Genomic DNA, 14,879 nt, shown 5'->3' with positions numbered 1-14,879 from the left:
TTCAAATCCCAAAATTAAAATTCGAACCCGATAATCATAAAGTTAACCTACTGTCAAACATAAGGAATTTTCAAACATTCAAAGTGCTAACTTTTGGCAAAACAAGTCAAATCAACTAGGGGCCTCCGAATTCAATTTCGGGCATACGCCCAAGTACAAAATCATAATACGGACCTTTCAGAATCGCCAAAATACCGATCTGGGGTCGTTTAACCAAAATATTGACCGTGGTCAACTCTAGCCTCATTTTTAGTCAAGATTTCATTTTTATCAAAAATTTATATAAAAGCTTTTCGAAAGCGATACAAACCACACACGCAATCCAAGAAATGTCAAATAAAGCTAATAGATGTCTCAAAACACGTTAGTAAGGGCTAATACTCAAAACGACCTATCGAGTCATCACAAAATGAATGCACTTTATATTTCTATTATTACATCCCATGGGAGGATGACAAATATTTCTAGATATTTTTTAAAGAAAATTATATATAAAATTTTAAAATTATAAAAAAATTATATATTTATATGTCGGTTTGGTTCAAGTTTTTTTTTGCTCAATACTAAATTAAACCAAACCAAGCCTAATCGGATTTTTTAATCGGATCGGTTTGACTTTCGATTTGGTGCGATTTTCCGATTCGGTTCAAATATCTTGAGACGATATATTTTCACGGAACTGACGTCATTTACTAGTTTAAAAAATTGAATATCTTCACCGTGCATCAAGAATCAGAATTGTTGTATTTAATATACCACTTAAATTCATTTGTTAGTTTAAATTTTGGCAAAATGGCCTCTTGGCTACTTAAACTTGTGCCAGATTGTCAACCCGGTAAATAAACTTACGAGTTTCCCAGTTTAGCACCTCTACTTTACATAATAAGGACTAATAAATATCTCTGACCGTTGACCATGCATACGGGGATGAAACATTGCTGACATGGTGAAACTACGTGCAAATCACATTTAAGTGACACATGAATGTAATAGTTTTAATAAAAAAAATATTAAAATAAATAAAAATATATAACAAATAACAAAAGATAAAAAAGAATAAAAAGGCATCCCTTTTCACCCACACTTCCTCCCACCTCCTTCGTTTTCATCCCTTTTCCCCCATTCTTTCGTTTCGTCTCCCATCCCTCACCCCAACCTTTCTTCGTCAATCCCTCTCCATTCTTTTCGATTGAAAATCAATTAGAGTTTTTTTTTAATTGAGTATGAGGATCTAGAGAGAAGGTAATCCACAATCGAATTTTGGCAGAAGAAAATCACATTAATTTCTCCGATCTGGTCATTACTCCGATAGTGATGAAGTTCTAGTGTAAAGGATCTAGAGAGAAGGTAATCCCATTCTAATCTGTTTGCTCTATGCCAATGGGTTTGATGGGAAGGAAGTTTCGATGGAGATGGTGATTGAGGTGCTTGAAATCAAATGGAATAAGGTGTTTGCGCGGAGATGGTAAATATAAATTAACAAAATGAGTAGGCAAACACAGAGAGCGAACTATTCATCGCTGGCCAGAGTCATTACCAGTGAATTCTCCGGCCAAATTAACTTTTTTGCTAATTTATGAGTTCTTTGCTGGTCTCAGTTGTAGTGGAGGAGAAGAGAAATAAAAAAAACTAAGTTAAAAGTTTGATAAACCGAAAATTAGGAATTAAAAAAGTGAGACCTAGAAATTACACATGTCAAATTCTAAAAGGTTAAGCATATGACATGTCATTTTTGTATATCGATTGAGGAACACGTTCAGACGAATATCCTTATTCTTTAAATTGAGAATTTAAAGGTGCTAAACTAGAAAATTCCTAAGTTCGTTTATCGGGTTCGCAATTCGGTACAAGTTTAAATGGCGAGGAGGCCATTTTGCCTTAAATTTTCTAGTATATATATGTCGTAAGGATTTTAAAGTTCACGATCTCAAAGCGATGTGTAGAATTTGTGTTACAACGTTGAATTGTTGATGCTCATTCTAATATATAATCATTGAGATTTTCTTGCATCTCCTTCAGTCAAACGAAGAAGCAATTCAGAAACTCTATTCAAGTAACCAGTTACAAAATTCGAACTTTAGCACTTGCCTTCTTTTAATTTTCTCAACATTTGCAATTTTCCTATGTATATACTGTTCGTTTCTAGCTACGAGTATGAAATTCATCAGAGAAAACGACAATTATGGTTGTGTTCTTCCTCCATAAAGGCCAAAACACCAATAATTCCTCATACCAAAAGATCACACGTTGCATAGGCAACCGGATGGGCGATGTGGTCTAGGTTCCTTGACAATTCTTTTTTTATTTTATTTTAAATTTCAAAGCCTTGACTTGTTACATGGGAAAAAAGAATTAAAAAGAAGGGGAAACAAAAGCTTTTGTGGCCTCATCGTGCGTCCAATTAACTCGAATCAAGAATTGGACTAGGAAGAATTAACTTTTAAAATGTAGAGTTTAACGTTTTTTGAGATAATAAATTATTTTTTGTTCATTCATTCATTGGTAAATAGATTCAATCATAGTACTAATTAAAAGGTCGTGCTAGGATTTGAGTATTTTCTAATCCTTCAAATTCAACTGCTATCTTATAAGTACTTATATCCCGTTTGGCCAAACTTTTCCAAACTCAGAAAAAGTATTTTTTTTAAGTTAAAGTGTTTGATCAAAAAAAGTATTTTCGAGAAGAAGTGGAAAAAAATAGATTCTTCCCAAAAATACTTTTTTGATAAACACTTTCGAGAAAAGTACATTTAAAAGTAATTTTTAAAAGTTTGGTCAAATGCTAATTGGTGTTCAGAAGTGTTTTTCAAATTAATTAGTCAAACACAAACTGTTTTTTATCAAAAATATTTAAAAAAAAATTCAAGTTACTTACTTAATCACATCATAACTATTTTTTTTTTACTCTTTTAATTTAGAAACAAAACCAAAAAAAAAAAAAAAAAAAAAGGAGATTACCTAAACCGCAAATGGCAGCAAAGTGAAGCAGGCTGACCTGGTTCTTCCCGCGTCCCTTCACCTAATAAACAATGGCCGAAAATGGCATTCCACTTTGATTCTTTCCTCTTCACCAACTTCACCTCTCTCTTTCTCCCCGTTTCTATTCTTTACTTGCTTAACTCACTCAACGACTCATTCAACTCCCCCACCTCTATTCTCAACCCCCCTTAACCTTTTCTCTCTAGTCTCAAAATATGACTCTGTCTTTCTTCAACCATAATCGTTAACCATGTCCTCCTTCTCTTCCTCTTTCCTTTTCTTCTTTCTCTCCCTTTTTTTCTTCCCTTGTCTTTCTCAATCCCTTAGAGGTAAACCTTTTTACCTATTTCATCATTTGCCTTTGACAAATTTGATCTTTTCTTTCAAAATCTGAAAACAAAAATTCAACTTTAGTTCAAGATTTCAACTTTTATTGTCTTTGTGTGTTTTTTTCTGATTCATTGTGGTGCTTTAGTTGGTTATTATTTGTATTTGAAATTTTTTGATATTTTTGTCAAAAATTGCAACTTTATTTCAAGATTTCAGCTTCTCTTGTTTCTTTTGTTGGCTTCAGGTGTTCTGATTGATTGTGGTGCTTCAGTTGATTCTGTATTTAATGAACAAAAATGGGTGTCAGATACTGGTTTCATATCAGCAGGAACACCAAAGAACCTTACAGTACAAGTTCTTGATTCCACACTGTCAACTGTCCGTACATTCCCTTTACAGAACAATGTTTTCAAGAAATTCTGCTACCAGGTTCCTGTTTATCGTGGAGGGAAATATTTGGTTAGGACAACTTATTTCTATGGTGGGGTTAATGGGAATTTGAATCCTCCTGTGTTTGATCAAATTGTGGATGGAACATTTTGGAGTCCAGTGAATACAACTGAGGATTATTGGCATGGAATGTCTTCTTATTATGAAGGGTTTTTTATGGCTGTAGGAAAGACTATGAGTGTGTGTCTGGCTGCTAATAGTTTGACCGATTCGGACCCCTTTATATCTGCTTTGGAGCTTGTTTTAGTGTCTGATTCTTTGTATAATTCTACTGATTTTACCACTTATGCTTTGAGTTTGATTGCAAGGAGCAGTTTTGGGAACAATGGATCAATTATCAGGTAACCTGGTTCATTTTTCTTAATTACTAGTGGCTATTTCGTAAGACATATATGGACATAAAGTTGTTAGCTTTGACTAAAAGACTGTTCTTTGCCAAATAAGCTCCAATTATGATACCTGAATTTCGAGAATTCAAATACTTGCAATTTATGTAGAACTGAATCCCATTTTAAGTAGTTAAAATTTTATGTATTCCAATCGCTACTGACTATCAACTTTCTTCTGAGCTTTAAGATTTTAGAAGTTCTAAGTTTCAATTTTCAACATAGAAACATTTAAATATGCTGTACTTTGGTTTGATTAGTCTGAATAACTCTTTTAGATATTAAGGTGCCATAAATTTGGCTTTTTTCCCCAAGGAATCCATCTGTTGGCTCGTGAAACTAAAATTTATCATGCAGAAAAAGAGAAAGAAAGTGTGAAATCAACTAAGAAAATCCTAGAAAAAATCCGGAAGCAAGTGTTATTCTATTCCCCTATTCACCCAAATTATAGATGCCAAAAAGGTTCTTTTAGAAATCCATATTCTTAGCTTTGTTTGATCACAATGTGAATAGAAACCTTTGAATCTTCACATCTTCATTCTTAGTGTTCATTTGAAACAGGCTTCAGACTACAAAGCAATCTATCCTCTCCCTCGTCTGTCCTAAATTTATTGCAAGGAAGATAGAAAAATGCCTAGGCATGGGTATTGCTCTACAGATAGCAGCCTTCGTCGGGATAATTTCGTGGCACGTTCCCGAAAATTGATTCCAAGTTGTTTGCAATAAATTTTATGCAGAAAAATAAAACTGCAGTCACAAACAACTATAAAGAAAAAAGGATTTTATTGATAAACATTGCAGGTTACAACTCTGTTTATACCTTGATTCTTCCCTCTGATTTTGTTATCCGTAATTCGAGGGCCTTAGCAGCGTATTTCTCGAACGTAGGATGATATGAATCTTCTTGATGTATTTGATGATCAAGAAGCATGTAACAATACTCCATTTGGATCTTGAATGTTGCTAAAACTTTGAGCAAGACATATTTGACATTGCTGAGATGATCTCCCTTTTCAAGATATTCTTTAAGGGAATATGTAACCCTTTTTATAGGAGCGACCTAGGGTTGAGGTAGAGTAGCCTCCAAGCTAGGTTTTGGTAGAGTAGCCTCCAAGCAACCCTAATAGACTCCTAGAATATCAAGAGTCGTCTTGTAGTATCTTGAATTTAGGATTTAGGCTGATCCGTTAAAATTTTGATGTCTACAAATGCCCCGTACTTCAAGGTTTGTCGGGGTGTAGGCTTGCCGAAACTTGAAGACGAGACTTAAAGTACTCAATTATCGCAACAGATAATTTTGAAACTTGTAGTTTTCGATTTGCAGGAGGAAGAGATGAAGGGCAGAACTGGTCCCACTGGGCGTGCCAATTTGTTTACAATAAATTTTCAGAAAAATAAAATTGCAGTCACAAACAAGTATAAAGAAAAAAAGATTTTATTGATAAACATTGCAGGTTACATCTCTGTTTATCCGTTGATACTTCCCTCTGATTTGTTATCCGTAATTCGAGGGCCTTAGCAGCGTATTTCTCGAATGTATGATGATATGCTTCTTCTTGATGTATTTGATGATCAAGAAGTATGTAACAACACTCCATTTGGATCTTGAATGTTGCTAAAACTTTTGAGCAAGACATATTTGACATTGCTGAGATGATCTCCCTTTTCGAGATATTCTTTAAGGGAATATGTAACCCTTTTTATAGGAGCGACCTAGGGTTGAGGTAGAGTAGCCTCTAAGCTAGGGTTTTGGTAGAGTAGCCTCAAAGCAACCCTAATAGACTCCTAGAATATCAAGAGTCGTGTACTTGAATTTAGGATTTAGGTTGATCCGTTGAAATTTTGATGTCTACACAAGTATAACTAAAGCAAGAAAAGTTCCCTCTAACATATATAGTTGATAAAGTGGCTAAATACAAATATACTCGAGTCTATTTACTTGCTAGTTTGTACTGGTTGTAAAAGGAATTAGTATCCCATCATGTTTAAAGAAACATGTTTCTTTTGGTTATGCTTATCACAACTACAAGCATTTTCACCTGCCAGATATCCTGATGATGAATTTGATCGTTACTGGGAGCCCTATGGACAACATTCTCCTGCAGCAAGTGTCAGTCGTGTTTCTGTTTCTGGTATCTGGAATCACCCCCCTGCAAAAGTATTTCAGACACGGTTCACAATCAGTCAGCTTGAACCTATGGAGTTATTATGGCCTCCAGCACCTCTCCCAAATGCAACATACTACATAGCTCTTTATTTCGCTGAAGATCAAGATTCATTCTCAGGAAGAGCATTCAACATAAGCATAAATGACATATTGTTTTACCCCAACCTTAGTGTTGCTCCAGCTGGTATGGTCGTGTTTGCAAATCAGTGGCTTCTGAATGGTAATACGAAGATAACTTTAACTCCTCTGGTTGGATCAAGTATTGGCCCGTTGATTAATGCAGGAGAGGTTTTTGAAGTGCTGCCCGTCGGTGGAAAAACTCATACTCGAGACGGTAATCTGCTTTCCTTGCATCGAATATAAACCTAGTGCGTGGATAGTATGAGCTGTCTTCAAAGATTTGTTAGTCTCCAAGTTCTCTCTTTTGGACCAGTCTCCTTGGTGAAAATAGCTATTAATGCTTTTGAGCTGAAGAGAAAAGTCCAGGAGATGATGCAGCCAAACAAATCACCTTACATCTACACTGCTTACCTGTGTGCTTGTGAAGATACCTTCACAATTTCATTTGAGTGAAATAATGATCAAATTGACTAACTCCTTTCAGCCTGGATCAATTTGCTTTTTACTTCTTTTTTCTGTAGATTAATTATTATACTGGTTTTCTGCAGTGATAGCTCTGGAAAGATTGAAGGAGAGTTTCAAGAATCCTCCCCCTGATTGGAATGGTGATCCGTGTTTACCCCCTCAATACCCATGGACTGGAGTGACATGTGCTGGAGGACCACGAATTCGTGTAATTACTTTGTGAGTTCAGATGTCTCTTACCCCAGGAGCTTCAACCCCCAACCACCCTAATGAGTAGTTCACCTTACACCAACCCAAATTATGGCTGTCCATGTGACTATATCTACTAACTTGTGTTCTTTGTGCTATCGTCTGCAGAAACCTTACGAGCATGGGTCTTTTGGGCTCAATTTCACCTAGCATTTCCAGATTGACAGCATTGAGTGGCTTGTACGTGAATATAAAGTTCTTATCTGCTGATAGATCAACAGCTGCAATTTAATTTCTTAACAGTCTCTTATTTACCACAGATGGCTTGGGAATAATAGTTTAACGGGATCTATCCCAGATCTGAGCTCATTGAGTAACCTTGAGATTTTGTAAGTTAGTTTCTGTAGTTCTTCCTAATTGCTGTGCAATAATGCATATTTTTCAGTACAGCCCAAGCTTTTATGAAAAAATCAAAAAATAAACTCTTGATCTTGTAGTTCTTGATACCACTTAGACTTTTGTGTTTTACCATGGCTTTCAAGACTCTGCTTAAATGTAGATTCTCAACTTTGTGGACGTGGTAATTGGCTTCGCCAAAAAGCATGCAAGCTACTTCAACCTTGCCTAACTATAAATCTATCTATTCCTAATACTCTTTACTCTTGTCTTTTGTTTCAGGCATTTGGAAGACAATCAGCTTAGTGGGGAAATTCCGCCATCTCTTGGAAACGTTAAGAGCCTTAATGAAATGTAAGTTTGGCTTTACATAATTAAACAAAATGAGTATAATACGTTGTGGATTTTGGCCTCTCTGTGTTTGCACAGAGATCAATTAGTGATATGCAGCACTAAAGTTTTTCTCAAGTATAGTAGCCCTATGGTGCTAGTATAAGTACAGTTTCTATAACCACCTGTCATAAGATTTGCTAGATATTCTCTCAGCCGGGGGGAGTGGGTGGTGGGGGGACACAGTACCATTTGACATACGCTAAGCGAGGGAATTAGGATTGCTGGACCTACAGACTGGTAGATGTGGCTATGCAGCTAAACTCTTAATTAAGTACCTATAATAGTGTCTGTTAAGTGGTTTTCTCTTGGTACAAAGAGCATTTTCAAGAAGGTTGGAGCAGGTATTAGGAAAATTTGTGTCAGATACTTGAATTGATGGATGGTAGAGCAGCCATAGATCTCTTTAATGTGAGAGTCCAACTGTCAAATTGAGATTTTCATCGATCTCATGTGTGAGATGAGCTTTCCACTTGCACATACTATAATTTTATAGATCAATTGCTCAAGTTGGAAAAGGAGAGAACTCAAAGAAATAACAAGCAAAAAGGAATTGCTTGAAAATATGTCGAAACTCTGAGAAAGGAGTAGGAAATCCTAGACACATAATCGGATCCACTAGAAATTTTTGCCCTTGTGTTTCAGGGTTTGAGAATTTGGGAGACTAATATACAGCCGTTCAGAATCCTATTACCAATATTGGACCACTATCCAAACTCATGAAGTACATGAGAAACATGCTTATTGACCTTTACTGTATTCGTCTGCTCCCTAGTTCTAATATTTGGACTACTGCAAAATTTATGAGGTACATGAGAAATAGGATCACAGAGCTTAACCGATGATAGTTCTAGTTTCGGGATGCAAGTGGTGAAGTCGTTTAGGGTGAATAATATTTCTCAAACAAAGATAGCAAAGCGCTAAGATTACCACAGTTGTACATAGCTCAAATATTTCTTGGTCACTTACCAACTGGATTTCTATCAGGCAAAATGACCCTTACAGCCCACGAGATAACGCCCATTTTATAGAGATTCCACTACAAAGTATTCATTTGATCAGAGCTCACAAAAGCTAATAACATTTGAAAATTTGTTGTTCTAAGTCGTTATCTTGAACATCTTTGACTGCTTTCGATATATAACTTTGCTCCTAGAATTTCATTTCATAAGGTACATACTAATTCTGTTCTTTTTTTTTTCCCCTTTCTAAGCGACCACAATAGAGATAATTATTGTGATACCAAATGCAAATTTAAAAAGAAATAAAAGATAGATGGATTGGTTTGCATGTGTTTCTAAAATATATCATCTTCTTTTTTTCCCGAAATATTATACATATTGTCAGGTCAGTTGAATATTAGTGTACACCTGGAAATCATGCACGTTCATGTTGATCCTAAAGCATCATTTATAGTTCATCACAGAGGAATTAAGAAAAAAAAAAGTTTTATCTGTTATTGGCGTTATTTCACACAATATTTCCCTTAAATTTCCATCCTACATTATTTTTTAGGGCAAAAGAAATTCCATGAAATATCATTTTGTCAAGAGATGCAAATGATGTTATATTGTGTAAGTTGATGTCCTGCAAAAGGAAAAAATGGAGGAACTTGCTTGATGTTATATATACTCATCTTATTTTATGCTCAGACTAACACTGTCTATGTTGAGTTTTTATAAATAACAGTATTATTTGCTGCAGCTTCTTGCATAACAATAATTTGACTGGCAATGTGCCAAGCAGCCTTCTTGGAAATCCAAAGCTGAACCTCAGGTACTCATGCATTGCAATTTTGCAATATTGTTTTCATTGCTTTTGCCTTTTACTTTTGTTCAGTATTAATAAAATTGTTCGGTTGCTTTATTTGTAGGACCACCCCTGGGAATCCATTGTTGTCACAACCCCCTAAATGAAGGAGGTTGTCCTTGCTCTTTTGGACATTGACAAGTATAAAATATTCAGTTTTCGGCATTAGATTTCAGAACCTCTTTTGCAATCTTGAAGCTTTGGAAAAAAAGAAATATCTTGAAAGTTCATTTATTGGAACTCCGGAATACACTCACCAAGACCAATTATTCAAATTGGTTGACAGCACATTGCCTAGCCAAATAGTTTAGTAAAATGGAATTTTGCTGTAATTATTTTGTGTCCATAGCTGTATGTACAGTCTTTGAGGTTTTCAGTCATTCTTTTGTATTTTTTTCTCTGTAACTCAAAAAGTTTGTCTTTGATTCATATGTACTGAAACTCAATTGTATAAACATGCAAGTAACTGCTACTATTTATTATGAAAGTGATGCAATATGATTGTTTTTCAGTTGATCGTAAAGTGAATTAGTACTTAGTTCCTTTCCCTCTACAATGAAACAATAAATGGAGAAATGTGCCTAAAAAATACAAAATGTAGAAAGTAAACATCCACAACGTCAAAAGAAATTCAAGAGGCATATGCCTAATTGGTTCACTATTTCTTAGCATGAAAATGAAAGCTAGAAATGTCAGATTACAGTAACTCTTGAAACTAGATGGAATTAGTTTCTCATACATTACACGAAATGAACACATCAACATTGTAGTTCATCAGATCCTGCGACGAAACATGTAATCTAAAACGCAGGCGATGAAAGAAATGAAAAGAAGCATCGAAACCAAAACGAATTGAAAAAACAAAAAAAATAAAATTAAAGGAAAACCATTAAAGAACATCTCTACACAATGAACAACAATGGCAAGTTGTTCTCAACTCTCTAGTGCTCTTCCTTTCTTAAGGGAAAACAGAGGCGGCAGTGCTGTGTTTTTCCCCTGAGTGCAAAGTGGCATATGAATCACAGGTCTAACTCTTAAAGTTGCTGATCTACTTCTCTCCAATCCTTTCTTAATTCTCTTCACATGCTTCTCTTTGATTCCTTGACCTTTGCTTTTTTCATGTTCTGCTACAGAAATATCAGCAATAGAACTCGAAGAAGAAGAGGAAGAAGTAGAAGAAGAAGGTGATAATGAAGAAGCTCTCTTTTGCTTCAATCTCAATAACTCTTTCCATAAAACGGTGCATTTTGGTGGCCTAGGTGATGGATCCTCATCAATGAACCAATTTATTGGCCTACTTTCTTCCTTACTCTTCACCTCAGCTTCTTTCGATATTTCTTCCTCAGCATGTTCAGTTTTTAAACTAATCTTGTTTAGCTTTTCAGCATAATGCATTTGCCAATAAGGACGTAACTTACCCTCGAAGAACAGCTCGTCCGCTGTGATCATCTTTTCGCTGGTTAACTTGCTCGAAAGGAACTCAAAATCTGCTGCACTCCGCGCTCTCTCTTGCTGATCTTTTCGCTCTCTCTCTGCTTGTGCATTTGGAGTAATGGATATGAAGTTTTTCTCATCAAGAAATTCTGAAGAGAAGGAAATTCGGGGACTAGAAATTGGCTCATCGGCTCTAGAGGCAACTTCTAAGGAAACCATGTTAGTTTTACCAAGAAACTAAAGGGGAGATAGAGACTTGAGGAAAAGTAGTTGGATAAAGGTAAGAACCTAAGTTTGTATGCTTTATAAGGGGAGGAAATTTAGAAGTAATGACATTTGTGTGCTGTTGTATTTGTTATTTGCTAGTAGTAAATGTTAATGGACGGTGTAAATATTTAAACCAAGTGGTCTGGAGAAGTAGAAACAAATGAAGTAAGGTTATGTATTAGAATATGGGAACAGCACATGGACACCTTTAGAACTAAAGACAAAAGCTTTTCTACCATGGAATCTTACTATCTTTTAATGAATTCAAATAATCAGTAGTATATAGGACAATAAAGTGATAGTAGCTAGCTCCAGCCTCCCAACTTAATTGTATGTTGAGTCGATTAGACTTTCATATTTCTTATTTTTGTTTTTCAACTCCTAGGAGAAGAGAAGTTTCTACTTCTCCAACTTGTTTTTCTTGCCCCACTGCTAATGTATTATTTGTGGTTCTTTTTGATTTTGGACTCTTTCTGCCCTATTATATTAGTAAAGTTGTTTACACTTTGAGCTTGTTGGTAAACATCTACAACTATCTTAGATCAAACTTATCTAGTGAAGGATGGCCAGTGTATTAGCGACTATCTTACATTAAGAAATTTCTTCTCATCTGTCTAAGTCTTGATACACAGAGTAACTCGGTATACATATCGGTACGATAGAGAGCAAAAGTACTAGAGAATTTCTTCTCATCTGTCGTGATACACCACCGTTATAAACAAACAAAAAAAAACAAAAAAGGGTATAGGGTGAATCCTAGACTACACTAGCAGCCAGCATGAAAGGTAACAGCGAAGAAGAGTTGCACAAGAAGACACATATAACCTAGAAATTTTCCAGGAAGGTGGTCGAGTCAAGTCACAACTTGCTTATTCATCAGTAGAACAATAGAATGAACATAGTAAAATATGGACTAATTTGAGCAAAATAGTTGGTCTGGTGAATTTGGATGTCAATTTCCCAGATGTCAAAATGCCCATCATTCAAGAACCTTAGACTAGTTTAGTTAAAATGACAAAGTAGAGCAGAGCTGTTTTTATTAGTGAAACAATGGGAAACTTCTCTTGAATATAGCCCTCATCTTAGCACAGGGGAGTTCGATTTTACGGTTCATTACAAATGATTTTTTTAGTTATATGACCCCAAAAATTGACAAAATACTAAAAAAAGTTATTGAGTCATTTTCTTTTACTCAAATCGTAACTAGTAAGAGAAGATCGTTTTATTAGCATAGTGCATGGGCAGATCTAGCTTGACGGTAGGTGCAGCTGCACTTGTTTCGACTTAGACCATACATGTACGCATATAAATTTTACAAAACTTATAGGTAACTAATCATATCCATTTCGATTTCAGTTTCACTAATCTATATCATAGATCCACCTATATTTTGTAGCATAAAATCAATAGAATAAAAATAAAATGAAAATCAGGAGTATCAATTAGTCAAAGGGAGATGGTGCTTTAGCAGTTTGACCCTTCATATAACCTAACAGAGAGTTCATAATAACATGGGAGGATGTGGTCACACTCACATGAGACTAACTTCTAAGCCATGTGAGACTCTGCACTTCCCAATTAAATCAAGTAGAATACACAAAATAATCTTTCTTTTTGACAGGACTGCCCTTTGAAGGACCTTGTTTTTTTGCTGGTTACTTGGTAATTTCTTCACATTCAAAGGGTAATTTTGTCCTTTGACAAAGGTTACAATGTGGTACATATCATGTCCTATTCTTGGAAAGCTTACACGAAGATTTGGAAACTTTGTAATAATCTTATCTAATTATGACAGCTATAAACATTGGGTGGTGAATCATTTTCTTTATTACATATATACATAGGTGTTATGACAAGTTTTACTAGTTTTTTTTTCTTTTTCTAAAGACAGAGTACCTTTGCACAATCAGCGGCTTTTGTTAATTGTGATTAAGAAAATACTGGTGGAGTTTAACAACGGCTCATATGATAAATTAATATAAAAATTGATGATCTTGAGAGATGGTACAAATGATACTTAAGTTTTTCTTATTTTATGTTATCTTGGTCAATATGCACATGTATGTTACTTATTAAGCATCTAATTAAGTAGAATAAGTAAAATAATCCTGATGCAATTTTGATAACTATGAAATGATCCGTCTTTCAAATTATTTTCTATTTTGAAAAATTGTAGATTTATATGATTAATAAATAATAAATCAATTTTATTTATTTTGGAAATGGTATGGGTTCTCTCTGTATCATTTTATTGTTAAACTATTTTATTGGATATTGTCATTTATTATAATTTATTTTATTGGGAATATGTACTAAAGGAGAAGTTGAATAATTTGTTGGATTTTGCATCTGTTACTGTTACTGTTTTCTAGAATAATTAGTTGTTTAGTTTTAGGAGGAGTCTGCTAGAAGATTCAGAATTTTAATTATAGTAAGAGTTTAGTAATTTAGTTGTAGGAGGAGCCTACTACTTTATTTATTTGGCTATTTAAAGCCCTACGATTAATAAAATTTTAGAGACAGTTTTTTTAATCATATTTTCAACATTCTTGCTGCTTGCATATTTTTTTAAAATCCATAAAAGTGGTATCAGAGCCTCCATTGATCTTGATGGATCTCTAAATTCGCTGAAAAATAACCAATTTCAACCACTTTTAAACCATACGCATTTTTACCCATACCGATTTTTAATCAAATTTTTAACAATGGCAAGCAGCGGTCTCTCTTTGAATAATCCACAAACTTTCACTGGTGAAAACTATCAGATTTGGTCAGTGAACATGAAATCTTATCTTGAAACTTATGATCTATGGGAAGTTGTAATGGAAGACAAACTTATACAACCACTTCCTGCAAATCCTACCCTTACCCAAATCAAAGCTCATTCAGATGAGAAAACCAAAAAAATACAAAGCCAAAACTGTAATTCAAAATTCAGTTGCAAATTCAATCTTCTCTAAAATCATTGCATGTGAGACAGCAAAAGAGGCTTGGGAAACATTCAAACAGGAGTATCAAGGAAGTGAACGAGGCAGACAAAATCAGATTTTAAATTTGAAATGAGATTTTGAATCTCTTAGAATGCAAGATGATGAGATCATCGCTAAGTATTCTGACCGAATTTTTTTAATTGTCAATAAAATCAGGTTACTTGGCGAGGATTTCAAAGGTGACAGGATAGTTGAAAAAATTCTTGTGACAATTCCCGAGAGATTTGAATCCAAAATTTCCTCTCTGGAAGAGTCTAAAGATCTCTCTACCATCTCTGTTGCAGAATTAATAAGTGCTCTTCAAGCACAAGAGCAAAGAAGGGCCTTCAGACAAGACAAAGTTACTGAGGATATTTTTTATGTGAAACACCAAAAAGAAAAAGTCGATTATCCTTATTGCAAATATTGCAAAAAGAAAACACACTTAAAAAAATTTTGTTGGTGGAGACCTGATGCATTATGTGGAAATTGCAAACAAAAAGGTCATGTTACAAAAGTGTGCAAGTT

The 14,879-nt window shown here is 34.7% G+C and overlaps 2 protein-coding genes across 3 annotated transcripts; one reads left to right on the top strand and one right to left on the bottom strand.

Annotated features, from left to right (window-relative positions):
- Window positions 1-2,952: 2,952 nt before the first annotated feature.
- Window positions 2,953-10,204, top strand: LOC107806984 (putative LRR receptor-like serine/threonine-protein kinase At1g67720). Of its 2 annotated transcripts, none has more exons than XM_016631258.2 (9): window positions 2,953-3,308; window positions 3,554-4,100; window positions 6,192-6,646; window positions 6,981-7,116; window positions 7,255-7,326; window positions 7,407-7,475; window positions 7,765-7,836; window positions 9,577-9,648; window positions 9,746-10,204. In XM_016631258.2, the coding sequence occupies exons 1-9, from the start codon at window positions 3,230-3,232 to the stop codon at window positions 9,786-9,788; spliced, it is 1,545 nt and encodes a 514-aa protein (XP_016486744.1). In that variant the 5' UTR covers window positions 2,953-3,229; the 3' UTR covers window positions 9,789-10,204. The 2 variants fall into 2 exon arrangements, 1 of the variants encoding a protein (XP_016486744.1); XR_012698671.1 differs by having other exon boundaries at window positions 2,986-3,308; window positions 7,390-7,475.
- Window positions 10,205-10,384: 180 nt separating this feature from the next.
- On the bottom strand, window positions 10,385-11,520 carry LOC107806985 (uncharacterized). The gene has a single exon (XM_016631259.2). It carries the CDS (start codon window positions 11,332-11,334, stop codon window positions 10,615-10,617), a length of 720 nt encoding a protein of 239 aa, XP_016486745.2. The 5' UTR covers window positions 11,335-11,520; the 3' UTR covers window positions 10,385-10,614.
- Window positions 11,521-14,879: the final 3,359 nt, after the last annotated feature.

This window comes from Nicotiana tabacum, chromosome 14, assembly GCF_000715075.1.
Source record: "Nicotiana tabacum cultivar K326 chromosome 14, ASM71507v2, whole genome shotgun sequence".
Classification (NCBI taxonomy): Eukaryota; Viridiplantae; Streptophyta; class Magnoliopsida; order Solanales; family Solanaceae; genus Nicotiana; species Nicotiana tabacum.
Note: the sequence above shows the minus strand (reverse complement) of the source record. Positions and strands in the feature narration are given on the sequence as shown.

What these genes read in the sequence shown, in the direction of transcription:
- LOC107806984 (XM_016631258.2), top strand. Translation starts at nt 3,230, where the DNA reads ATGTCCTCCTTCTCTTCCTCTTTCCTTTTCTTCTTTCTCTCCCTTTTT. An exon ending in CGAATTCGTGTAATTACTTT is followed by an intron (nt 7,117 to 7,254) that starts GTGAGTTCAGAT and finishes TATCGTCTGCAG; the next exon opens with AAACCTTACGAGCATGGGTC. An exon ending in TTGACAGCATTGAGTGGCTT is followed by an intron (nt 7,327 to 7,406) that starts GTACGTGAATAT and finishes TATTTACCACAG; the next exon opens with ATGGCTTGGGAATAATAGTT.
- LOC107806985 (XM_016631259.2), bottom strand. Translation starts at nt 11,334, where the DNA reads ATGGTTTCCTTAGAAGTTGCCTCTAGAGCCGATGAGCCAATTTCTAGT.